Genomic DNA, 27,645 nt, shown 5'->3' with positions numbered 1-27,645 from the left:
AATGTTCTTGGTAAAGTTTTAATAACGAGAGCTACTACACTTAACCTAAGCCTGTTTGCTGTCCATCTGCTCTTGGAAATACACCTAATGATTCCATACTTCAAAAGCTAACTTGTAGCACAAGGAGAATCTAATCAGCCAATCCAAACTGAACACATAAAGAAAGTATACAAATCTGCTGGTTTTTTTGCCAATATAAATAATTAATATAGCCTCCATCGGAGCCTTTCAAATCAAAACTGGCAAACAGAACTCTTAAGAAAGATGTAAATTATTAAAAAAAAAAAAAAGGTAACGGTAAGAGGCTGAACAAGACTGATGTAAACATTTCATAGACATTTTTATCAGAGAATTTGTAAATTCTATATTGCCACTGTATCAAATGCTAAAGTTTTACCCCACATGCTATATTTTTCTTAGGACATACTAACCTCACCTACAAATAATCCCCTTGATTCAGAAATGGAAAAAGTAAAGAAAGCATTGACACTAGTGAATTCCCAATTCTTGGATAGTATTCATGTCTAGAAGTACAGCAAGTCAGACAAGACGGATAGCTGGGACAAGGCATTATTTCTATTTCATGGCTTTCAACATTCTGTCCCCGTATATCCAGTTTCCGGGCAAACAAGCTCAATCCCCCGGCATTTCACAACCCTCTCGGAGGGAGGCCTTCACAGTCAGTTCTTTGGATAGCACTTACACACATATTTCATGTCTGGATGAAATGTTGCTAAACATTGACAAGTAATGCATGTATTGATGTTGCAACATGAAATACCAGAATACTAATAACACATTTAAACGCTCGATTAAAGTAAATAAATGCTAGCGTATTACATAATTATTCAGAAACGGGCCCTGCCGCCTTTATAAACTAAAGCTACAGATTAGAATTGGTTTGTTTATTAAGGATGTTTACCTAAAATTAACATCTCTGTGATAAGAACTGAAAGGAAACTGTCAAAGTATGAACAAGGTCAGGGTGAAATCTAGGTCTGCGAGGTCGTTTACATGAAAACACAGTTAAAGTTATTCAATAGCAGTTGTATTTGAGTGCTTTCATGACGCAGCAACTCATCGTAAAATCTTCTTTTTATTATGGCATATCTGTTGCTGTGCCTGTTGAGCTGAAGTTGTGCCAGATTTGTAGTGAACTATTTCCATTCAACACCTGGGCTTCACAAAAATAACAAAGCTGAACAGGCACTTTCTTTCAGACTATTTGCACAGAATAACATAAGCACTGGATATGTAATAATCTACTTCTTCGTGACACCTAGCTTCTGAGTCACACATACACAGGAAATAAAAAGTGTATCATGAGAAATTCTCTTGTTGGATGGCAAATCAATTCAATATACACATTATCATTATTTCACCATATAGATAAAATTTTATCAAAATCAGTTACAACCTTATTATTGCTGAGACAGACAAAATATTTAGGTGTGGAAGATACACCTAATAAACAATCAAAAAAACCATCTAATACTTCTTCTATTTGACAGAATGGTAACGTAGAGGGTTTGTTAAATTTAACAAACCAGTGAAAAAACTAAGGAGACTTTAAATTGTGCTGCTACAGTCCATTATGAAGTGCAATTATGAGAAGGTAAAATTATTTCAGTGCAAGTCTTCAGAGAGGCCATTAAGGTACCATTAAAAGATCATTATAATGTTTAACTTCTGAGTAAAGCTACTTCATTCCAAGTCATACCATCATTTTGAAGAGAGGAATGCAATTCTCACCAAAAAGAAGTATTCTAATTCAAAATAACTGTATCATCCTCATTTTGGCTCTTTAATTTGCAATTTTTAAATTTGTTAACCTTCTGCTTGCTTATGTAAGAATTAAGATCCAAGCGGTCCAACTTCCAGATGTGTTGGTACTTAGAAGAGTCATTAATGCCAATGGAAGTTGAGGGTAGGGGGTTAATAAACTTTAAGCTTTAGATTGAGTTTGTAAATTTGGATTTTAATCTCTCAATGTTAGCATCTGCTATAACTTATCCTCCTAACTGAGGGAATATTAACACCACTATTAATTTCTGATTAAACAATCAGCAGTTTCATACATGTACTGCATAAGTATGCAGTTAAGAACAACTACACAATATATTTATGACCACCTGATAAGTATTTGGGCCTGCAAAAATTTTACATTCATTAAAGACATAGTGATTCTTCACTTTTAGGCACGGAAGATAGCTTCTCTTTTCAGTCTAGAAATCCTCTAACTTTTCCTTCACTTTCCACCAGAAAGATCATTTCCTCTAAGTCATCCCTGCAAAAAGTTGAGGTTATTTCAGATGCACTTCCAAGGCTAATCTAGCAGTTATTCCAACGTGGCTCTGCCACAGCAAAGTGACTGATGAACAGTTTTAAAGACAGGAGACTAGTCAGAGAGGGGACATATTGAACAACCAGAGAACTATCAAATTTTATCATCGATTTAAACTATAATCTAGGTGGGCAGATACACAGAGTGGTGTGAAAAATCAGCTTAGTTTCTGGTAAAACGTATTAGAGCTTTAATTCATATGTTGGTTAGAGGCTATAGCATAAATCTGTTCAAAACACAATCATTGTGCAGTTGCTAGCTTTTTTTATTGGTTATATTTCTTTACAGCATTAAAGTTGAGAGAAAACTGACATGCTTATTTTCGTTACTTTTATGTATTTTTTCCTACATTGCCAAGTGAAATCTTCACAGTTCTAGTTTCCTTCCTTGAAACCAAAACATCATTATTAATAAAATTCTCCTGAAACCATTTTATCTTGCCAGCTCATTTAAAAACTTCAGGGAAATTACACCGATAGACTTTCAAAACACATTGATTCCTTCTGCAAAAGCACATACTTGTTTGTTAGAAAGCTTTACATTGCATGGATGATTTTAAAAGACGCTAGAAAATTGCAGCCGTTTGCACCATAAATTCTTCACGTAATGAGATCAAGGATCAGTGTATTTGGAGATCTCCTTTTGATTTTTATTTTGGCAGACAGCTAGAGTTTTCCCAGTTCTTCTTTTTTTCTTAAAAAGAAGAGATTCCAATGGAATGGAGATTAGTAGAGGTAAGAGCAGCGTTCTTTCCCCTTTCCCAAGATTTGGGAAAATACTTTGCTTTTCATTGACATCAGACCACTCTAAAGGTCTCTTAGCTGACACGGCTATATTTAAAAGGCCAACAAGACGCTTGGGGCACAGCAGTGCAGCTGGCGGCTCCTCAGCCCGGTTCAGCATCCTCCGTTCCATGCAGCTCCACTGCTGGGTTCATCATAAACTCTGCAGTACCAAGACCTCAAGTGAAGGGAATCGGTCACGTTACTCACAGCACTTGCTCGTCTCTCTAAAAGGCAGAAAAGCTGCAACCTCTAAAAACTATACTAATTTAGACATACTGGGAACTGCAAAATGTTGAACATAGATTAAGGTGTAGCATTCATGTTATCATGGATTTAAAGATATTTGATTTAACTAGATACTTTAATATACAGATGAATAATTCAGGACTGCCCACCACAGGTTTGTTTTTTTTTTTTTTTTTTTTTTTTTTTTTTACCCAGAGCAGCCATCACCATAACTATTCCTGGGCCCACTGGTGGAGTACCGCACAGCTGCAGGGTTGGTAAGCATGCCGAGAAGCTTACTGTCACCAACAGAAGTCTCACCTTCCCTTCCAGCCTCCCCCACGTCACAGACAAAAATATTTCATTTTCACATTTCATTTTCACTGTGTACTGTGTAATACTGAAGCTGTATTACACAATCAGAAACAAGCTGGAGTGATTTTTACCTTCAGAGGAAGAAATAACAGAGCCACCTCTGGCAGCTGAGCAACTTAACAGCTTGATTCCTTTCCACAGAAATAGCCTTACCCTGCAGGAGTTCAGAAACTGGGGTGAAGAGAAAAGATGGCTGCAAGCCCACTGTTGGATTAGGTTCCTGCAGTAAAGGTCTTGAAGTTAGAGCAGATTTTTTTTTTCATTTCCCAGAGCGGAATGCAGTTTGAGAAATACAGCGAGCAGATTGATTATTTAAGTGACACTGAGGATAAGACTAAACCATAGTTGTAGCAGAGATACCTCAGTTGGCTTTGTACTAGAATCAGTTTGGCCAGGACAAGAAGAGAGCACTGAGAAAGGTAATTTAATTCGATAGCTTATTTAAAGTAATACTGGATATTTTTAAACACCTAGCCTGAAGGCTACAGAGATAAACTCTGGCTGAGGTCTTTTCAGGATTTTTCTCCAGAAGATGTTATTTAGCAGGATGGATGTACGCAAAGGAGCCTCCACTTGTTCAAGTTATACCAGGGACACCCAGACTGAGAATCTTTCCTATTTTTCTTGTGGAAAACATCCTGGTTTATAAAAAATTTTTGTACCATTACTGAACTATCACGATTTTTACTTATCTCTAAGAACTGGGGAAAACATACAGGAAGTTTATGGTCCAAGTGACAAAGGTCTCCGGGTACAAGGTTTGGTCTCCTGCATCCCCTGAACAAGCTGTGAAGTATGTTGTGAATATTATGCCTTCTAACACACACATTGAATTGTTGCATGTGAATTGGAAGTGTGTACTTCCTATGTAAATTAAAAAGCCTCCAGACAACAACTCAGGCCACAAAGCTGCCTCCCATAGCCCTCACTGACAATTCTTCTTAGGGAGATCAACACGAAGTCCAAATCTCTCTGCCGCAGGAACTCCTGCTGGGGTGGGTCTCCACTGGATGGCTGAAGGCAGATTTTATCTAGAGTGAAGCCTATGAAAAACACTGTTAAATCCTGGAAGCTGAAGAGCATTACAGAATGAATAACATGGTGAGACACGAGTGATTATTACATTAAGGATGTTTGCATTTCCTGGTCACTCACAAGGAGAATTCCTAGTATTTGGAAGTGTGGGAGGCAGATGCTCCAAAAAGACCTCAGGATTTCTCAGAGGTTCACATTTGGCTCCCAGGATACTCGGTGCCTCCTATAAGATCTGCTGACTTGAAAGCTAACAGTTTACACCACAGATGGGGATGGCTACCTTCCACAGAGCTCAGGTTTTCTTTAATGTGTGCAGCAGTGCACGCAAAAGGTATTCCCTCGGCATATTCCTGGCATTTAAATGTAGTAGAGGCAATCCTGCTCTGCAGTGACTGTCTAGGAAACAAGCCAGTTGTAAAACAGCTTGCCCATTTTTTAATTTTTTTTGCAATTTCCCTCCAAACATCTACCACAACTGAGTTTTCTTCACCCAGAGCAGCCATCACCATAACTATTCCTGGGCCCACTGGTGGAGTACCGCACAGCTGCAGGGTTGGTAAGCATGCCGAGAAGCTTACTGTCACCAACAGAGGTCTCACCTTCCCTTCCAGCCTCCCCCACGTCACAGACAAAAATATTTCATTTTCACATTTATCTCCAGCACACTGGGGCCATTGCCCTGATTCCTGCTCTTCACATCCATATGTCTCTACACTAAAGAGACGGGTTGGTAAAGCCCCCACCAACTTTACACCAACTGTCTCAGGTTAACCGAGACTTGACTAATTCACAGTAATTTTAGCGCAGATGTACAACATTGGCTGTGTCATCCTATTTTCTTTTCAAGCATATTCACTTTTCAAGTGAAGTGATTACAGCAGCTCCTCTTCGCCAAGCAATTTACACAACGTCAACATGCATCATTAGAATACTCAGATACTTCTTTTTTTGGAGGGAACTCAAGTATCTACATATTAACAGCTTTACATAAAACAAAACTGATTAGCTTTTGTTATTTCTCCTTTGCATATCTATGCAATCCATTAGACAGAAAGGGGCCTGGCATTCATATGACAAATAACAGAAGATTGCAAATATGTTTAATATTCCTCTTTGTAATATAGTTTGGTTCCTATAACATCATTTAGATTGCCCTACGGAATTTCTGTACTTCAGACTTTATAACATTTAATCTCTCTCCTGCGAGATCTTGAAGAACAACCTATTACATAAGTCAAGCCAACAGTAAGTTATTGACAGTGATTTCATGAAGGCCTTTATCCCAAAGGGCATTGGTACGTAATTCACAAACCTAATGTACATCTAGTCAGCAGAGAGGGTTTTCTATGTTTGCTTGCATTCCTATAACATAGCACAGTGATACAGCCTCCCTGACAGCTGAACAACAGGCCTTGGACTATATTTTTCAACAATACAAAGCAGAAGAGGTTGCATCAAATTTTAAGATTCAAAAAATAACCTTGAAAGAATGGCTAGCTATTTCTTCCACATCCTCCAAAAGACTTTGATAAATAGCCTTTTCTTTATTAATACTTTAGGGGGCTGTTTACTTTAATAATAGATTCAACAACACTAAACACGGCCTCAGTATTAATTTTAAAAACACACATGATTTTTTTTTCTTAAAGCTAATAAACATCTAAAGATTGTGTATTTACTTTACCTGGATGTCATATGGTGAGAAAAATAACAGCAATTTAAAATACAAGAAGCTGTGCCTTAAAGGGGGATGATTATTATTACTGTAGTTTATATGTTTCAAAGCTAATTTCCATATGTAACTAATTGTTTTTTTTAATATAAACTAGTAGTACAGCTCAGGTGAGAAGTCCTGCTCTAAAAGTGTGGGTGAAAGCATCTATAGATACGCAGAATTGTACAAGTTAAAGAGTATCTACTATATTACTCTATAGTAATAATTTAGAAATTAAGTAAAAAGCTTGCATAATTAGTGGGTTTTGTCATGTTACGGAGACAGTATTACTAACTTTTATTTTACATCTGGAATTAAGAGCATACCTTTGAAGCTGAAAGTGAAACTAATATGCCATACTAAAAATCTAAAACCAGGTCAAAAACTACCTTTCTCCTATTTGGACATTGACGTGAAACCATGAGGCAACAGCGATGTAGAGTTATCAAGGAGCAGACATGAACATAATGATACTTACAAATATTGCCTGGCATGTACATAGGATCCAGTAAAGTAATTTTTAACTATATAAGCAAATATAATATTTACATATTTGCAAGATTACACACTACTGCCCCTCCAACACACTTTTCTTCTAAAGCCTGATGAACACACTTCATTTTAGCAAGCAATAATGCATAATAATTTTATTCTATCGGTACAGGCTGCCTCTTACTACATCCATGTGCTGACAGCCTAGAAAACCATCACATCAGTGCAGTGGGACCATGAGACATCCCACTGTTAGCCTCACCCCGGAGGAATAACGACCTAGCTCATGAGGGCATCCCACCAACCCTGCTCTGCAGCTTCTAGCACCCCAGCTGGCAGCACTGAACCATGCACATGAACCAAGTAACTTCCACCCTAGGTCCCAGGGTGCTTAACTCCTTGGCACTACTGTAATACCACCTCTCATCAAGTAGAATGTGGTTCAGCATTTCCAACTGCTGTATGACATACCCAGAGGAAGCCTTACTTCACTACTGTTAGTATTTCATTGCATTTACTTCACTATCAGCGTAGAACTACTGAATGAATACTTTAAAAATGAAAAGCTAATGTAAATACTTTGAGCTTGGGTTACTTGAAAGTTCTAGTAGCATTACAAGCTTCTGCGTCTTAACAAAAATTTAAGATTAGTGACCAGTTTTATTTAATTCCTATTTAAGCACATAAAAATGAACAATTTCTAAAATAAACAATCATAACGTCAGCAGCTGCATATCAAGTTTTTTGATAAACCAGCCTCTGTACTGTCATACCCAAAAGCAGATTTCTCATCAATCCTTACAGAAAAAGGAGTCCTTCATGTATGAAGTTGGGGAAAAAAAAATTAAGCAATTAGTGTTATTTTACTTTGACCCATTTGACATAGCAGACATATGGGTGAAAGCGTTTTGACTTTCAGAACATCACCATTCTGTTAGAATGGGTCTATGATGTTCTCCAAATACTTAAAATCAAAACCTGGTAGCTGTGAAAAGCTTGTTTTCTCCAAGTCATTCTACAACTGAAAAATTACTACTGGGAAGTCTCCCCAGCGAAGTGCTTACCACTTCCAACACTATTTTCACATAACACGTTGAAGTCCCTTCCACAATCGCATTCATGTTATTATTTTGGCTTCCTATCACTCACCTGCTTCTTCATCTGCATTGCCATCAACTAAAATACTTTTACCACTCCAAACAATATTCATCACTTCCTTGGTTATGCCTTCATGTACCTGCAGTTATCTCCTCTCCCACTGCACAAAGCACAGATAATTAGTTTAATTAATCTTCATGACTGTTTCTAAAATTTAGTAGCTTTTCTTGCTGTTCTCTGAATTAGCTTTAAGTTGATGTTTGAGAATTAAAACATCTGTTTACCATGTTGTAAGTGTTGTCACAAATTAAAAACTTTATTGTAAAGCATTTTATGTACTTTGCGGAACAAGATTATTATGAAATGTAAGTCATACGTTATTACCAGGATTTCAATGGACACCTCATTCACACAGGTGAATGAAGTGTGGAGGCAGAGAATATCCAGTCTGTAAGTACAACTAATTTACAATAGAGGTTTTCTGTTAAAGTTCTTTTATATATATATATATATATATATATATACACACACACATATATATACACACACACATAAAAATATAGATTTTTTTAATATATATACACACACAAGCACATGTAGTGTGCTCGTGCAAACAAGGAGACTATCATTGTTGGAGAAGGATTTATTTTCTAAAGGAAAAAGCTTGAAGGGAATCCTTTGACATTTTAATTAAGTTTCTACATGAAAGGCAGAGCAGAAAAATGGAAAAAGGAAGATGGAAACTAGAACACCGGGAGGATTTTCTAGGATCTATAAGGTTTTTTTTTTTTTTTCAATTGCAGTGTAAGCTATCTTGGGTTGTGTAATGCTTTTTGTCAAGAAAAGGCATCCTCACGGAGAGAAAAAACACACTGAGCATAGGTGCTATGACTGAAAAAACCCTTCTGGTATTATCATAAGCCGTATTTCTTTAGCTGAAGATGTCAACACACCGTTGTAACACCTCGTGATGGATCTAGGCTGCCAGTCTAATTTGCTACTGCTTCTCTCTTATTCTGCTAAAAAAAAAAATTAAAAAAATCAACAGCTTGCTTTTTTAAAAAAGAAAAAAAAATTATATACAGCATGGTTTAGGTGTTAAAAATACTGCTCAGATGTAGCGGAGCAAATGGAATGGAGTAACTGATTCTCCATGCAGCAATGCTAGAAGTAAAAAGTACAGAGGGTCTAAGCAACAGCAACACTTTAAGAATGAGTTAAGTAAAATCTGGATTTTTATACTGCTAAACCTTTAGAAGCAAAGTACATTTTTCACAGTGGGTAAGAAATTCCAGAACCATAAGTACTACCTTGAGTAATTATTGTTAATTAACTAGCAATGAGGCACTATTTCCAAATGTGACATTTAAAGCACATAATGTGATTGTGAATATTCACAAAGATAATTAAGTTCATCTGCTTCAAGTCCTTGATTTCAGCACATCTGAAAACACCTCTTAAACTATCATTAGACCTGTAATCAAGTATTTTGTTGCTCAGGAAAATTGGATACCTTTGCTTACCTGCTAATATAGGGATGTGTGTTCAAATGCAAGTACGTGGCTTTTGTTAAGAAACTCTCCTTCAGGCAAAAGCTGAGGAAAAAAAAAAAATGACTCATTCTGATTGTTTTCTCAGAAGAGACAGTTAAAAATAAATTCCTCACACCATCAGATGGAAACCGAAAGAAAAAATGACTGAGCTTCCTTAATTGAACTCAAGATCACAAGACTGACATGAGGGATACATGTTTGAAAGTATTCATCATCAAGCCAGAGGTACCACTACTAAGGTGCATACTAAGGATACTATCCACATTACGTTGTATGCTTTCTTCCATCTTGTTTACAGCTCAAATTCATTACAAAAAAGAAAAATTCAACTAAATTACAGGAATGAAATACAATGTATAACGCAAAAATGTGAAAAATCAGAAAATGAATTGACATGACTCTGTTGGGGAAAAGAGGCATAACCTCGACTGTCTTCAGAGAAGGAAGGAAGCTTTGATCATCAACACTGATCTTGGTCTTGATCAAGGCTTCCCGGAGAAACAAACTCTGAAAATAGTGAAAAAATGACCCCAAGAACAGGGTGCCAAAACAGTCATGCCTTGGTATTTTATCCTTTATTCTTTTAAGTGCAAAGAAAGCCTCTTTCCACTAGAAAAGAGATTAATGAATAATGTGCTCCAAGATGGAGAAGAAACATTTAGGCAGCATTATAAGGTACAATAGATTAAGTTTAGTCTATTGCTCTCCAGTTATTTGACAGAGAGAATTTTTAATCAGCCAAAATAACAGTGTGAATAATTGTACGTTGTAAGGATGTCCCACCAGTCTGTATCTCTCAACCCAGTTTGACTAGCAGTTTTATTCTATACCTGAAGAATCTCTCCTGAGTTTTGTCAAGAATTACGTTTGGAGAAAAAATGAGGTGAAATGTTTCTAAAAAAAGAAAAATCAAATGTTCTGAAAAAGTGTGTAATGCCAAGGAACTCCTGACCCTGTCTAAAAGACAAGTTCCTGCTGCTGCCTCCCTGAGTAAGCGCGCATTTAGTGTTCTGCTTCAAAGGTGCATCGCAACCGCTGGCAATGCCGAGTGCCCAGAGAACAGAGAAGGGTATGAGACATTCCATGCTGCAGGTCATTAACCCCCAAGTCTGTACCCTGCTTATAACAGGAGCCAGGTGGACTTTGCTCAGAAGGACGTCACCCTCCAAGAAAGTGTTGGTCCTTTTCTCATCAGTGAGAGGACAGTACCTGACCCCAAAGAGCACATACAACTCAGGCTCCCAATTCGAACTTCGGGAAGAACTTCCTCAAGAGATCTATGTGCTACCTACCTTCCCCAATACCTCTTTCCTTAAGCTGGAAATGGACTGAGAAAGCAAGAAAAAAAAAGAGTTTATAAAGTCTCTGGAGATGAGCAACAGTGAGAATGAAGAATTAAGACCACGTTGCTGCACTCCTACTCGAGATACAAGTTCAGATAAAAGTGATCTTCAACCAAACTAGTCAATAAAATCACAATGGTAGTTCTCCAACAAGTGCTCAAGGCATGTTTCAGAAAAAAGTAACCCACTCGTGCTTATCCAAAAAATGAAATACAGCAGAGGAGTAAAATGCAGTATAGATCTTTCTTGTTCCTCTCTTTACTCTGTGTAAGAGCAATAAAAATACTGTTGAAACACTTTCTTACAGTCAAAATTCAGTAATAGTCACTTTTGGAAAGTTTCATGAGCACTACTTCTGTTCCCATATAAAGTGGTCAGCACAGTAAAATGGACAGTGGGAGGTTACATTAACTTTACTAACTCTCCCAAACGGAAAAGTTTAGCCCTAACACAAGCCAGGTCTGCCAAACAGGCATTAACAGAAGGCCAACTGCTATTGTCCATGTTCTCAAAGCTAGTGCAGATTTTAACCCCCCCAGAGAAGCTGGGCAGTCTCCAAGAGGTACTGCTTTTTGGAGCAATACAACCAGGGAATAGAAGGAATAAATAAGAAGCAAAACTACGCTGTTAAGTTTGTTCTCCTATTTCTGCAAAGTATGACAAAATAATCCCTTTTGACGTTTCAGGGGAATAAATGTGTATGTTTCTGATGTTCATCACTGAATTCACAGCAAATTAAGAGGAAAGCAACATTTTTAAACGTGTTTTTCAACTGAATTAATCTGCTGCACAGAGAGAGTGTGACGGTATTAGACCATATACATCCTAACCCACCAACATGTAGATTACGCATGCTATTTTCTTGAAACATTTTAAAATCCAAATTAAGTATTCGCTGAATTACTGTGGAGATTCATACTAAGGGAGCCTAGAATTTAACACCCTATGTATTAGGCATTCCAAATAAAACGTCAGAAATTCTTAGCCAAAATATCAAATAAGAGTTACAAGAACAGTCAGGACAAACAGTAAGAGTCATACTATCAGAGACTTCATCTGATATTTTAGTCATCTATACCAATCCATGGTTTTTTAGCTAATTCCCACTATTTGCAAAAGAGGTATGCTTACCAAATGCTGAACAATACGGCAAGCTGACAAGGGAAGGAAAAAAAGAAAAGAAGGAGGGGGAAAAAAAAAAAAAAGGGAACCCCCAATAAAAAAAAAATATTTTTCACTCTGAAGACAGGCAACCTTTACGTTACAAGCAAAGCTCACAAAAAAAAAGGCAACTTGTAAATAAGTATATATACATACAGTAAAGGATACTTAAAAATCATTGTTTATCAGCAACTCTATTCTCAACAGCAAAGTGTTTCTGCCATCGATGGCCATTTTTTATAATGTAGTGTGTTCTTTACTGTGCAGAAAGATTCTGGGATAATCATGTCTGAGGCAAATCACAAATTCTCCATAAACCATTGACTCTAAGCAAGATGCTCAGATAGATCACATTTTCAGCCAACTAAAAGTTAGGAGCGTGACTAGTCTTTTTGTACCTACAAAATAGCAATCGCACATTCATGCTGGGCAGACAGTGCAAGAGAAGGAACTTCCCCCCCACACCAAAATAAAGGGAAGAATTCCCACCTATTTTACAGTTAACCTTTAAGTGTTTTGTGACTAATCATTGTAATGTGGCTAACCCTATGGATGTACCTCAAACGGCAAGTTCCCGGAAAATGAAGAAATGAAAAGAAGTTCCAATATACTTATAAATCCATTAATAATTTAAGCTATGGTTTGTTGTACAACATGAAAAATCAGAATTTTTTAAAGCAGAGGGTGAAGCCAAGTATGGCAAAGATACTTAAATCCCCACCCCAGTTGTTTACTACATATACTAAAATTTTGGCTTGAGAAAAAGAATGCACAAAAATTTACTTCAGATAATTTATCTACTTCATACAGAGTATTAGGCATATTTGGGGTGACATGGTTAAAGCAGAGCAGTTTGACACACGTATTCAAGTAAGTCAAGAGAAACCAATATATAATGACAGGTAGCTATTAAGAAATACTTTAAAAACACTAAATTTTCTACTGCCGAACCTATATGGGAGAAGAAGTCATAAATTTGGCAGTTTCTCATCGACTTCACAGTTTAATAGTAGTGTGTTCAGAATTATATAAACATGTTCAGATCACCTAAAAGCACGACCACAGTAGCAGTTACTAGTAGTTAGTATTCATGCCCAAAAAACACTTAAGTAATCAATATCTTACCAGCAGGCAAAGAAGAACTTCAAATGTATTACAACTCCCCAGGAGATAATTAGCTAAATTACTATAGCCATATATTAAATAATCTGATTTCCCCTTCACCTTTATATATCATATTCATTAGCATCAATCACTTCCCCAAGATCACATACATATATGCTCTATTAGAAGAGGGGATTCCTCATAAATGTTAAACACCTCAGTTTCAGACTTATAGCACTTCCGAGGCAAATTGTCTCAATTGCTCTCAATTCCTACAGGTAACTAAGGACTGGATAAACGCGCTCACAAAAACACATCCCACAGATTTTGAACATCCACTACTAGAGTAAGAAACACTGTTCTATTCAGAACATACATACAGTCTTCACAACTGTATGCCCCAGCTTCCAAGACACTGAGTATCTATTTGCTGTTGACCTACAGCTTATTTCTGAAAACAGGAGGAAGAAAACCAACGCTGACCAACTCTTTTAAGATGCTTGGAGGTTTTTCCCCTTAAGCTTCAGTTAAACAGTGGCAATCAAAATTCAGAACACACCTATTTATACTGTACTTCAATATTATCCTATTTCTTTAATATAAAATTGCCTATCAGCTAAGGCCACTCGTGCTTTACAGCTTTATATTGATATATGTACATATATAAAATCAGACAACCACCTCTTCTGTTAATACAGTCAATAAAACAAATAAGCACAAACACAACCAATTAAAAGGAGCTTTAAGCTGCCTCCTTCTTGCACATTATCCACTGGGAGAACTTGACACAGCAGGGACAACAGATACGGACAACCTAACCATCAGATGCGTCGCAGCTGTTCTACAGCACAGCACAGCCAGGTACACCCTGAGCATTTCTGCAATGGCACAGAGAACACTTTGCTACCACAGTGCTAAAAATACTGCTGAACTGTCGCACCCAGGGACAAATTTCTATTTCTAAGAAATAACTTCATCCAAATTTACAGGCAAATTCTGTCCCATTCCCACTATTAACCAGGTGGCTTTCTTATATTAAGAACACTGATTTGAAGTAATATCTAACTATGAGGGGCAGCATACAGTTAGTGATGTCGAACAGCTATCAGAAAACCTGAGCTTTAATGAATCTTGCATTCATTTATCAGTAAGCCTGGGCAAGCAACATTTTCATTACAGCTCTTCATTCTTTCAACTAAAAAATAAATTGTTTAATATTCCCAAGGCTATTGAGAGTGTTAATAGAAAAATAAAAAACAAAAACACCAACCCAAAGATGAAAAAATCCCAGGCTATGGAAAATATAGATACAATCCTAAACCCACTGATGTCAGTGACATAACCCAGTTTTAAACATGAGCAGAACTAGGTATTTAATTATGAAAATAAACTATTAATTATGTCAAGCAGCTATGTGTTTTGCTGGCAATAAGGACATTCATAACTAGTACTATTTCAGTAATAGCAAGCAGAGTAAGATTGAACTACGTAATTAATTTTAATTTCTTTTGCATTGTTAACGTAGCGCTAGCTTTAACATGTTTATAATGACTATGTCATCCCCAACCACCTGCATCCCCTTTCCTTAGAGAACCAGCTGTGTCCCTTCCTCAGCATATAGCAATACACAATTCCAGCCACTAGTCAGAATGCTCAGAATGAGAAAAAGTCTTCTGAGGAGGAAAGTATAATCTGGAAAAAGACAAGACGACTAAAGAACAGGACAAATTCCAAAAGCTGACCTCAGAAAGCGAGATGTTACACAGTTGGCACATGCACAACATACAAGCACATGCAGTCTTTCTCATCTGTCATGCCCAGTATCTTTAATCCATTAACTCACTGAAACATTTGAGAAAGGTAGAAGTTTCCATAACTACTATTTTTAGCTGTGTCCTAGAAGAAAATCAGTTTTATTTAAATTTTAAAATAATTAATTAAATAAAAAGCCTCCGCAAGCACACTGAAGGTAAAGCTCAGCCATCATTGCCTAACCAGCCGGTCAGCCAGCGTGTACGTACTGGGAGATGAATCAAACACAGTTCCAGACTAGCCACAAAATGCTTTTCCTTTGAAGAGGGAAGATTACTGCAATGAAACATGATATGTATGATAAAGGATGGTAAGTCATTAGTTCCATAGTAGTGAAGCAACTTCTCTAAAGAACAAGGGGTTTATTAACGTTTCTTTCCCCTTTAAATTAAAAGGAATCTAACAGTTGTCTTTATAGCATAAATATATACCAAAATGTCATTAAAGTTCTTCCTAGCAGGCTTCATCTAAAGGTCAAATGTCAGCAATCTTTGGTACATTCACTGATATTATGACCTTAAGATGCAGCTATTTCACACAAGCTAAAAATAAAATCTGCTTAAAATAAAGCAAGGACATGCACATAATGAAAAGAATAGAAACTTCAGGCAAATTGTTTCTACTCCTGATGCTGGCTAAATCCTACACAAGTAATCTCTCCACAGAACCTGAAAAAGTCGAGCAAAGCTTCTCAAAAATGTGTTTCCTTGACAACATCGACAGACCAAGAGAGGTACGGAATCCAAGTCATAAGATGTCTTGTAGCTTTGTTAGCAGATTTATTTTTTTTTAAATATATAGCAGTATGCGAGATGCATCTATAAAGCTAGACTTCTAGAAAAGAAGCAAAGTTAGACTGGTGTTATTTATGTTCCTAAACAGCAAAAATATTCAGAATTTCTCAACTGTTAAATACATTGAGATACTCCCACAATGTATGACAAGAACTTCAGAACTTAGAACTACTATAGATCCATTTTTTCCAACCACCAAAATCTTGACTTTTTCCACCAGCAATCTTACAGAAGCACCTCCCATCTCAGGTGACATTCTAATGTTCAACTCCACAGCAGTTGCCGACAGAGATCCTGTGTATAATTGGAGGGCTTAATTTATGACATTATCAGTTAAGCTTTGTTAGAGACACTACTTCATTGATGTCTCTAGCCCTGACTTTTTCTTCCCTAATAGGCTGGCTACGCTGAGGGGGAGGACAAGGTTGCTTATCTCTCTGATGCTTAAGAGACACTTGGTAAACAGCTGGAAGTTCTCAGCTATCCGGGAATATGGGTTTTTAAGAAAAAGTCAGATAAACAATGTTCTTGATATTTCTGAAAGTAAAGTCACAAGTAACCAAAACTCTTTTCAGGTACCATGAGGAAACAGAATCCTTTCTTCCACGTCATTGTTGAGGATATCCAAAAGTTACCCCCCATTCTTTTGGATTTCTGCAGAAAGACAGGTTTGTGAAATAACACTGTCAAAACAGCCATGCCCTCTATGAATCTCACCGGTGGCCACTTCACACCTATTGGTCAATGTAAACCAAATTTCAGAGGTCTCAGTATTTTCCCCTCAAGATTTAATCAAACTAAGCAGCTGAGTAAAAGGGAAAGACACTGCAGAAGCCCCACAGGAGAGAGAAATGCAAGAGGATCTACAGCCAGGCAGTGTCGAGACACAGTCGGGCTACATTAAGTCCACTGCTCTTGGAAGAACTTCATTTTCTGACTTTATTTTCTGTAGTTTTCTTTAAATAATTCCCAATTTGGGGGGGAAACACAAGCATATTAGCTGCACCATGAAATATCCATCTTCCCTCCAATTGCCACATCCTCTAACATGGCCATAAAGCAGTCAAAAACACTTTGCAAGACCGCTTGGGGTACTACTCTGGTATTCTTTAGGGAGATCCTAATTCAGGAGACATTTCCAAGTGCAAAGAAGAACTAACACCGTTACAGAACTGAAAACCTAACCCAAAAGCTGACAGGTTCACCGTGGTTTTGCCACCCTCCCTCCCCCCCCCTTTTTTTTTAAATGTCAGTTTTCACACAAGCGTTAAGATAAATTCTAATCCAAAGTAGCACTGAATTTGGTTCTCATTAGTGAGGAAGGAAAGAAAACAATGGTCTATCAAATAGTGTAGAGATCAGGATGGTGGTATTTATACTCAAAGAAACAAACTCTTTTGAAAAAAATCCTTTGAGGCACAAGAGTGTGTCAACTACTAAGAACATAATAAAAACCATACAAGTTATCTCCAGCTGTGGATTCTGAGAAAGTGAACAAAGGCATTACAAGGATTTCTGTTTCCTTGACAACAGCATTGCTGGAAACAAGAAAATAATTAAAGAAATACATCTCTATGTAACAGTGATCTCTAAACATATCTAGGTATTCACATACCAAGTGTGGAACAACCCTTACCCACACATACCTTTATGATGACGAGACCAAAGTCCACCACCTTCAGGAACTGTTCTTTGCTGACTTGTGCTAATGACCTTTGCAGAACAATTGAGTGAGAGCTGGCTATTACATCCTGACCTCTATTATCATCTAGGCATAAGCACAGTCAGAAGCTTTCATTGATGGTCAAACACGTTCCTTCCTGCATGATGTTCCTTTTCTTACAAAAAAAGTATTATGGAGAATACTTCTCATTGAAATGTATGAAATAATTTTGTTAGAAAAAGATCAAGGTATACAAAGAAGCCCTTCCAGCACTCAGGAAACTGGTATTACTATGCATATATCTATCAAATAATAAGCATGCTTCCATCTCAATAATCAGCAAGCTTAAAGTCCTTGGAAAAAATATGCATAGTTCTAAATAGACAAGGGAAGAAGGTCAGAACAAGGCACCATAAAGAAAAGTCAGCTTCAGTATTTCACAATAGCCTATTTAGTAGCCTCTTCAACAATAGCCTCCTCAACAAGAGAATGACAATGCTTTTTTCCCCACACATGTAGTTAAGCAGAACACAATCTCCAGAATACCAGCGTTTCTTTGCCACTTCCAAGATAATGGGGAGAACATCTTGTTATTTTTAAAATACAGTATTAAAAGTGTACCAACATCAGAGAGAGCTTTTTTAAGACATTTCAATTAAAGTGTAATATATGTATTAAATAGGATGACTTTCTAAATTCTCACCTTATGCATCAGCTACAGCTAAAGGAGCATTGCCACAGTTAGATTTTAAAAATGAATTGAAGAATTGCAATACTTGGGGTCCTAGCAGCATGATACCTACTTCTGCTTAGTGAAGAGTTTGAATCCAGCCTAGCAGCTACAGGGCTATAGCCATCTGACAGCTACGCGGGAGTTTATAGGAAATATGCCAGCAGTTTAAATTCATTCCTTCATAAACAGACATGCATGTGACAGAACAACAAGAAACACTGCCTATTTCAAGTGAATTGTGTGCAGAATGGTTGAAAACAGAAATGTTAGAGTTTGTTACTCTAAGGCAGGGTAACGGCAGCATCTAGGGAATTTGTATTGCTCCCACCAGGGCTACACACACGACACGGATGAACGGAGGCTATCATGTTCTATTGCTCTCAGCCTGATACAACAGGATGAAGACTAACAAATTCCTGGAATATACTATGATGCTATCTTTGTCTGACAAACACACAACCACAAAAGAATAAGAGGTTTTGAACATATGAATAAAAACGTTGTTTCTTCTAGTACTTGATACACCCCAGGAAGCAAGATCTGTACGTTAAATTTGACCAGTATGAGAAATATACCACTCTAGATCTAACGATCGCAACAGAGGCTGATAAGACTGCAGAAGTATCTGGAAGAGATCTCTTGACGTAGCAAGTTACAAAGACAAACTACTTTGGAGCCCAGAAATCCCCCGACTTGAAAACAAGCAGAGACCGGATGAGGACATAAAGGCACTATAAACCTTTGACTTGTTCCTTTTCTCTAGGCATCTACCTACGGACCCTACTAGAGACTGATCACTGGGCCAGAGAGCGCCTTGGTCTGAACCAGTATGGCTGTTGTTGTGTCCTTAGTCAGGAAAAGTAGGCAACGCCTCTGTTCTACAGGCTGACATTATTAAACTAATTTTAAAAATTTATAGTTTCCTTGTATAGATTCAGCTGTGACTAAATAGAGATACGCTTCAACCAGGCAAGTAGGGAACAAAAAGCATAAGAAAACCTTCCAACAATGTGTTACAAGTTATCCCATTAAAGTGCTATTAATATACATTTTGCATACCAAAGAATCACAGTACTCTCTTTTCTTGATCCTGTTCATCAGTGGAGGGTAAAAGTGCTGAAAATGAAGAAATACTTTGCAAGAAATAGAATACCTGCTGTGATGCTCTAAATAGAAAGCCAGGAACACAGAATTAAAAGTTTACAGATGATTATATAAAGATGTTACCTTGACTTAATTTTAAGACAAAATAGGAAATACAGAATAACGGTATGGGAGGCTTGAAGCTATGAACAATTGTTAAAAAGCTAAGTCCAGCATAAGTAACTAGTGAAAACGTTTAAATCTCTGTGGCTCTATGCAATTACGAGGTCTTCCAAATAAAAGACACTAACTGTGAATGTAGTATTGTCGTTTCTGCAATCGGTAAACAAGTCTTTCAAGAGACAACTTGTTATCTACCCTGTTACCTAAGGTAAAGAGCTGTATTCAATGGCATCCTGTGATTTTTGGTTCCATATTTGAGGTTCTAAACCAGAAATACCTAAACAAGGTGGTGTTCAGAAGGTGTTGAATATCCACACTACAGAAACTAGGCACCTTTAATAACAGTGCCGAGTCTCCAAATTTACGCAAAAAAATACTAGACGAGATTTTAAAAAAATCACAAACACTATTTTGGTGTTTAAGTAGGCAAAATTAAAAATGGCAGTAGCAGCCTAAATTTCAATTTCAGCCGCCATTCAAACAGAAGGTTGAGAAGAAGCATTATCCAAAGAAAACATTTAATCACTTCAGACAATCATGTTTCACAATCCTTAAAACACATACTTAAACTAGAAACATAAGCCACTGATAATACAGTTAGAATGTAATAGTGAGGAGGAGCACTGTCACAGTAAGAGCTCCCAACAGTACTTTCCCTAACATGAAATCAGGTTTCCTGCCCCTTTCTCCAGATACCTAGGCTGGAAGTACTATCAGCTTCCTCTTCCAAAGGGGAAGGTCAAAATCCTACAGAAATAGAGGGTAAAAGACTTGCCAAAGCCTAAATCTAAGCTTTTTTTTTTTTTCCCATTCCTTACAAATTTAAAATTTCACATGAAATATTCTTCTATCAACGCTCCCAATTTGAAGAACTGGGGGTAATTCATCCGCAATACATATCACTTCCCATATGAGGTTCTGTCTTACTTTCAGGTCTCTCTAAAGTTTTCTTATATGCTTTGCAACACAGGCATAAACTTTTAATTTTGGTCTTTCAACACACAACATGGAGACAAACATTAAAAGCTTCCAGTCATTAAAGGAACAGTTTAGTTACCATCCCTTTCTCAGATGCTGAGGAGCCCATCTGCTGGTAGAAATGTTAGTCTAGAAAATTACACCCCTGAGCTAATAACTGATTTTTATTTTTTTTTCAACTGTATCACTTGACAACTGTTTGGGTTTTTCTTAAATGCAGCCGTACACAAAAAAATAAGAAGTAATACTTTTAATATAAAATCCTCTGAAACAGTGCATTCCTTCCTAAATATGCAAGATATTTATACAAACTGCTTCAGATGATCTTTCCTGACACTAGGCTGTTCTTCAGTCAACACCAACTGAAAACATCAACTCATTTTTTGCAAACATTTTAATATGACTTCCACTGATTCATAAAGAAGACGATAAAGTGCACGTTGGTTAATCTGGGACAATATAAATAGAAGACTGTTCCCTTTCCCTGCTTTAAACAGGATACATACGCACACTTAAAAAGTAAAAAACCACATAAGCAGTTCTATATATACATTTTAGATATATCCCTGTGTGATATGAACGATTCAGTCATAGTTATTTAGATGGGAAGAAAGAAATTAAATTAAGATCACTAAATTAAGATAATTAAACCAAGTGTTTCTTCCTTCTCCATGCCAAAAAAAAAAAAAAAGAAATCCCAGAAAGGGAAATTCTTAGTTTGTCATGAAAAATTCAAGGAAATATTTAAGCACATAAGAACAGAGAAAAGATGCAGAACTGTTTGGCTAAATACTACAAAAATTGCATACAACCATGATCTTTTGATTTAAGCACAATTTAAACCACCACAGTCAGTCAGATCTGCTTAGTCAGAACTCTTAATTCTGAGAAATCTCCACTAATGTTGGACTCTTCAAAAGATAAATGTCTTAATGCAGAGGCTGAATGTAAGGATTGAATCCAAGATATTTACACATAAAATTATTCAATCACATTTATTGACATGACCAACTGAAAGTACAGAGTTTTGAAGCTCTGGATTGCCTGCTGTCTCTGATCATATGAGAATTATAGGCTTCTAACCGTGCTTTGAGTTTTATCCGAATCAGATGTTCCAAGTAAATAGAGCAAACATCCTCAGTGTCTGCATATTCCCATTAAAGGGAAAGAGAACATGCTTCCACTGCCTGGATTTAAGCTAGCAAATCCAAGCAGGTGTTTCTGGAAGAAAACAACAAAAAAGGTAAGCTGTGGGAAGGTACAGGATCAGGAAAAAACCAGCATCTACATCTGCATTTTCAATCAGTTGTTTTATGCTGACATCAGAAAGTGGAGCACTTCAGGCAACAGTAGACAGCCAAAAAATCCCCAGAAGATAAACTACTGCTGTCATAGTCATTAGAGATTTATGGGCTCGTGACCCTAGAAAGTTAGTGAAATTAGTTTAGTACCATCAAGCCAATACTTGATCTAACCGTGCCCTCTACTGGCCTGAGAGGCACTTCTGTAAAGGTGCAGATTCAGAGATGCTACTGCTCAACCGCTACAGGCTTCCATTGCATTATGAAATAACAGTAATAAACATTCATAGGTATTTCTCTACAGGCTACCTTCCAAAATATGGAAGTTTTTTTTAATATACTTTGTACCACTGATATTATTAATGTTTTAGACTCACATGCTCTAAAGTGTTGCCAACATTAAAATACTCTTTACATTGAATTTCCACGGTTTGGGTCACCTAAGCAATTTGATTTCTTCAAAAAAAACAGCTTTACTTTTAAAGACTGCTTTCAATCAAGGGTGGTAACACTGCTTTAAGAAAAGAAAAAAAAAAAGGTACTCTTTCTTTCTACTTCAAAAACAAAACAGCCAGGCTATTATTTCCATTTTTTAATAATTTTACATTGCAATAACAGCTTTGATTTTAGATTGTTTTACCAAATTTAACACATCCATGATTTCATTCATCAGTAAAATGAGAATTTGAGATAGTAAACAAACATTAAGCATATACGATGAGACAGTTTAAGGCAAAAAGTCAAATTCAGGCATATCGAAGTCAGAGGTGCATATAGTTTTGTATAATCCAAATTTAAATTGCTGCTTACCGAAAACATCCATCAGCACTTTTTGCATATCTTGGTCTTTTCCTTCTAAGTCTGTCCTTCAAGCAGCAGCCAATATTTAACTTATTCAATATATTAAAGAACACTTGCAAAGAACAACAAAGGTACTTTCTTCCTCCACTTAATCTTCAAGACAAAGATGTAAAAAAAGCTTTGGAAAGAAGACGAAGGAGGAATTACCCACGGTTCAAAGTATTCAGACTTCGATGGTGCAACAGGTTATGCTGACTACAGAACCAGTGAAGTTATTGTAACCGAAGAGAATAAAAGATAAGCAACTGAGAAGAGTAAATTTTATTCATGCTATAGATCTGGGGTTTTCTCTTCTGTGAGCACCAGGGCTTTAATAGACATTAAGGAGAAAAAAAGCAAAAACTCTGTCCAAGATTCAAGAACATCACTGCTTCAAAGATGGAAAGTCAGCACATATTTCACAGGGCCCCATGGCAAAAGAGGGAAAAGAGGAAAGGAAAAAAAATAAACTTTAAGATAAGAAAAACCACACACAAAAGCCAAACTAAATGAAACTCAATTCTCCACTACAAAATAAAGAGCAAAAGACCTATAAATAAATAAATAAATAAATCTCAATTTTAATAAAACAATATGAGATTTCTTTTCCTACATGAAATCAGAATTCAAATTCAGTTTTAAAGTTCCCTCCTCCCCTTTGGTTTTAGAAGTATGCCGATACAAAGGGTGCTCTTTTTGCCTCTTTACTTAGTAAGATTTACCTAAGGCCTAAATTTTAGAACCAAGTTTTAAAATAATTGTGCCTGCTATGTTAAATACATACTAGATACAATAAAGCATGCCTTCCACCAAAAAGGACACTTTCTGCGTGCTCTGATCAAAACTCTGTTCCTGTGTAAACCCACTTCGGAAGACTCTTATTTTAACCCAGAGGTGGCAATAGCCCCATGTCTGGGAAAGCATACACATAAAATATTTTTATTATCCATTGTTAAAATAAAAGTAAGACTCATTGAACTCACTAAATTAACAAAGAACTGAAGCCAAATTCACTAAAACTAGAAGTAAAACACACATTAGGTGTTAAGCAATTAACCCTTGAAACAAATTTTAAGTGGGAAGACTCCTTAGATCATGACAGGACACCTTTCCGGGATGCAGGACCTGCCGCACTAGTTCTGATGAAAAATCCATCTGCCCTGACATACCTCCTCCAGCAATAGTCACTTTGGCCTGTCAGAAAGGCAAAGTTCAAAAAAAAACTAATCCAGTGTTGGCAGTCAGTTTTTTAACAACTTCAGGCAGAATCTGTATCCAGACCATAGTCCTTATGGCCATTGTGACATTAAAAAGTAGGAAATAACAAAAACCTAACATTAGTACAGATTGCGGGAAATGACGTAGTAGAAATCTAACTTCTTAAGATCTAAAACACTGACATGTCTAATAAAAAAAACACTCACATTCCAAAGTAACGGAACTGACTGTAGGTACAACGAAGGATTAGGCTGCAAGTTCATAATAGGGTCTTGTACTGCAAAGCATCTCCTCCATGAGTACTTTGGAGCTAATAAAATACACACAAGCAAGGATGTCATTCCCAGAAGATCATTATTCAATACAGTATTTTTAAGTTTGATGATTGGTCCATAAAGCATCTTGCTTTACATTACCTTGACTGTTTTATCCATAGAAGCCGAGAGAAGCATGTGACTCTGTTCTCGTACAGGACACCACTCGATTTCATTAACAGGGCCACTGTGTTTGGACATGTAAAATATTAAGCTTTTGGGGACTTCAGTTAATTTATATTTGGATCCCAAATACGGCTTAATTAATTCAGAGATCTTTCTCAAAGTCTGCTCTCCTGATACACCTAGCTTAACATCACAATCTGAGCTATCTCTCTGATCAGATTCTTTATTATCAGGCATACTGGAATTTTCTTGACGCAGTCTTTTAGGGATATAGGGTCTAATTCCTTTTATGGCAGTAGTACTGTCTTTACGTATTCTCTTCTGGGAAAGGCCATTTCCAGAGTTTGTTGAAGAGCTCGATATCTGTTCATAGTTTTTGTAGGACATAGATAATGCAGTATGGCCTGAGTATGCTCTCTTACAATAAGGAGATGTCAAATCAGCGCTATTATTCTGTGCATAATGCTCAGGGGGATCTTCACAAACAGTGCTTGTGCCAGAACTGTCAGTGTTCTCAGTAGGCTGCATTTCATATGCAGATGTTGTACCCAAACTACCAGGTGCAAAGTACTGAACACGATTCACAGAAGAACTTGGAAGGCTTGTTTGTCTGCTAGAAGTATTGGAGACTTCAGCTTCTGCCTCAGAGTCTGAATCATCGTAAGCAACCAGTGATGAACTCATTATGGCTAGACACAGCAAGCTCCAGGAACCTCAGTGCTGGAATCCTCCAAAATGCTGATCTACAATAAAGAATTGATTATTCAGAGCACAATTTATTACAGAGTCTACAATCTGAGTAACTTCAGGACATAAATATGCTTTTCTTCACAAAAAACACCCCCATAACTTTCATTCCTGTTTATTAATGGAATTTATTCCTCTATTATAAAACATCTGCACATTCAATTATGCAACACCATTTCCCTCCAAGCACTTTGCATACATTTTTAATGCATTGCAGAGATGCATTTGCATACCACAAAACAATGAAAATGAGTATGAAAAGGAAAACAAACTTGCAACATAAGTACCGCAAATCACTTTAACCTTACTTGCAGTAGCACTTCCACACACACACAAAGAGGGTAATGAATTATGAAGTGGTTTGTTATGTCCGATTATAAGAATACAAATATTACAACTCTCTTGGAGTCAAGTCTAACAATATCTATTTCTTCTAATGGTACAGATGACTTGAAAGAAGTACGAAGGGGTTCAACCAGCAACTAAAAAAGTTTACTCATTCAGCAGTCTTGCAGTATGAGGAAATTTTCCATCTATAACCACAGAGCAAGTTCCACACAACCTTAGTTTTACAGGACCAGCTCATGCTAAAAGCTACACTGAATTTACTGTTTGCATTTAGTTACAGAAAAATAAAAGCATAGATGACTTGTTTACTGTGGAATAAACTTTTTCAAAGTGTCTGTGAGAAAGAAAACTCATGCTGAGTCTGTGTATGTAACATGCTGAATAACTCACCACCACAACGATCCCACCAAGCTTCTTCCAAAAATTTGGACAGTGCACATGGCATATAGGGTTAACTACATTCAAACAATTGATGTGCCTGCAAAAATAATCTTTCAACCTCTGCTGTTTACGGTCAAAAAGTACTGCTATCCTTCAATCGCTAAGACTGATTAAATGGGACATTTTACTTCTGCTTTGTGTCCTTGACCAGCTGTTAGCACTCATCATGCTGAAGTGATTTAACCCACAACACTTTCAGAGCAGCTGCTGAAATCCTTGGTTGATGTCAGTGAAAAAGCTGCCCTCAAAACCATCTTGATTAAAATGAGAATGCTGTACGAAGGTCAGTATCTATGTAAGCATCTGCAGAATGCCACAAATGTAGGTCCTACAAATACTACTGCAGGAGTGCTACACCGGAACTTGTAAAGATTACTCGTTTAACTTCAGAATTAGATCAATCATGTTTCATTTAACCTATGTTACAGGCTATGGCCTGTATCCCATAATGAAATTTCCAAGCACAGATCCAGAAGGCAGTTTCCTGCTAAGGCATACACATTCACCATCACAGGCCCTTTCCAAGCCAAGCGATCAAGACATTTAACAGAACAAGGTGACTAACGTTTTAGCACATAAAAGCATCAAGATCTCCCTCTAGAGGACATTTTGTCTTATCTGAAGTTTATGACAGCTATAAGTAACAGCAACTAAGAGCAAGAAAAAAAAACCACTTTTTTTTAATAATACAGTTTCTTTTATTAAAGCAGCATTTCACTTAAACAGTGTCAAGGGAAAAAATAGGTAGCATTTCAGGAAAACTTAACTAAAAATTCAATTCAAAAAATTTAAGTTTTTAGCAGTAAACTGAAACCTCTTACCAAATAAACAGTAACTTTAAAAGGACTGCACTTCAATAATTGCACCAAATGGTTACTGATTGTATTGCAGTGCTGAAAACAGGCCCCAGCCAAAATCCATCGTGTTCAAAGGACAAATACAGTAAGAACTTGACCTCTGGATGAAAGTTATAAATGAAGATACACACGTGGATGGGGTTAGACTTTCAAAGTTACTTTATTTTCTTTTAACACACGTGAAAAAAATTAACCTGAGATTCAGAGCTAAGTGCAAGATGGTGCCTTGCATGCACCAGTTTATAAAAATTTCCTACAAGCTACTAGGAAGAAGTTCGGTCAGCATAAATCCACCCCATTACACAGATCACCCATAAGCTTCAATATTTTTGTAAAAGCAAAGCATCTCTGTGACTTTAACAGACATACCATTCACCTCCTGTTTCAAAGAAACATCACCCCAAAGTTTCTAATGTTAAATATAGAAAAATGCAGGGGAAAAGCCCCACAACCCACTTTATTGCGAACGCGCTGTAACCGGGTTGTGAATTCATTAACGGTACCATTCATAACGCACTAAAATAACAGGGAAACTCACAGAATTTTTGTTTTTCTTTCCTGTCCACACGAGTGATTTACCCGTGCCCGCTAAAGCGCAGAGCATCACGTTCGAACGCACCCCACCACAGGCCCGGTAAAGGCCCGGAGGCGCCCACACGGTTACCGAGAGCGCTCTCGGGGCCGGGGGGCGGGCACCGAAGCCACTTCCTTCCCCCTCAGCCCGGCACCGCTGCCGCTCCCCACACACGAACTCGGCCACCACCGTCGGCCACCAAGACCGCCCTCACCGTTTCCCCCCCACCCCGCAGGTACCTGCTCTGCTCCGCCGCGCCGGCGGCCCAGCCCGGAACTCACCAGCCGGCCCAGCCGCGCCAGAAGCGCGCCGGGTAGAAACAAGGCGCCTCCCTAAAAGGGTTCCCTCTGTCACCGTCCTCCCGCAGGCACCCCGTGTTGGGTCAGGCCGCGGCTCGCTGGCCG

The 27,645-nt window shown here is 37.4% G+C and overlaps 1 protein-coding gene across 4 annotated transcripts in view; it reads right to left on the bottom strand.

The window, feature by feature from the left end:
* The window catches only part of WDR25 (WD repeat domain 25), a 64,148-nt gene extending 36,524 nt beyond the window's left edge, over positions 1 to 27,624 (bottom strand). The window contains exons 1-2 of one of the 4 annotated variants that reach the window (XM_063332959.1): positions 27,481 to 27,624; positions 24,251 to 25,017 (exon numbers count right to left, since the gene is read on the bottom strand). In XM_063332959.1, the coding sequence (XP_063189029.1) occupies positions 24,251 to 24,958 (708 nt within the window). In that variant the 5' untranslated portion in view covers positions 24,959 to 25,017; positions 27,481 to 27,624. The other 3 variants (XM_063332962.1, XM_063332961.1, XM_063332960.1) reach the window with 3 other exon arrangements.
* Between the last annotated feature and the right edge of the window lie 21 nt (positions 27,625 to 27,645).

Source organism: Chroicocephalus ridibundus, chromosome 4 (assembly GCF_963924245.1).
Source record: "Chroicocephalus ridibundus chromosome 4, bChrRid1.1, whole genome shotgun sequence".
Taxonomy (NCBI): Eukaryota; Metazoa; Chordata; class Aves; order Charadriiformes; family Laridae; genus Chroicocephalus; species Chroicocephalus ridibundus.
The sequence above is the reverse complement of the archived record's forward strand: the minus strand, read 5'-3'. Positions and strand labels throughout refer to the sequence as shown.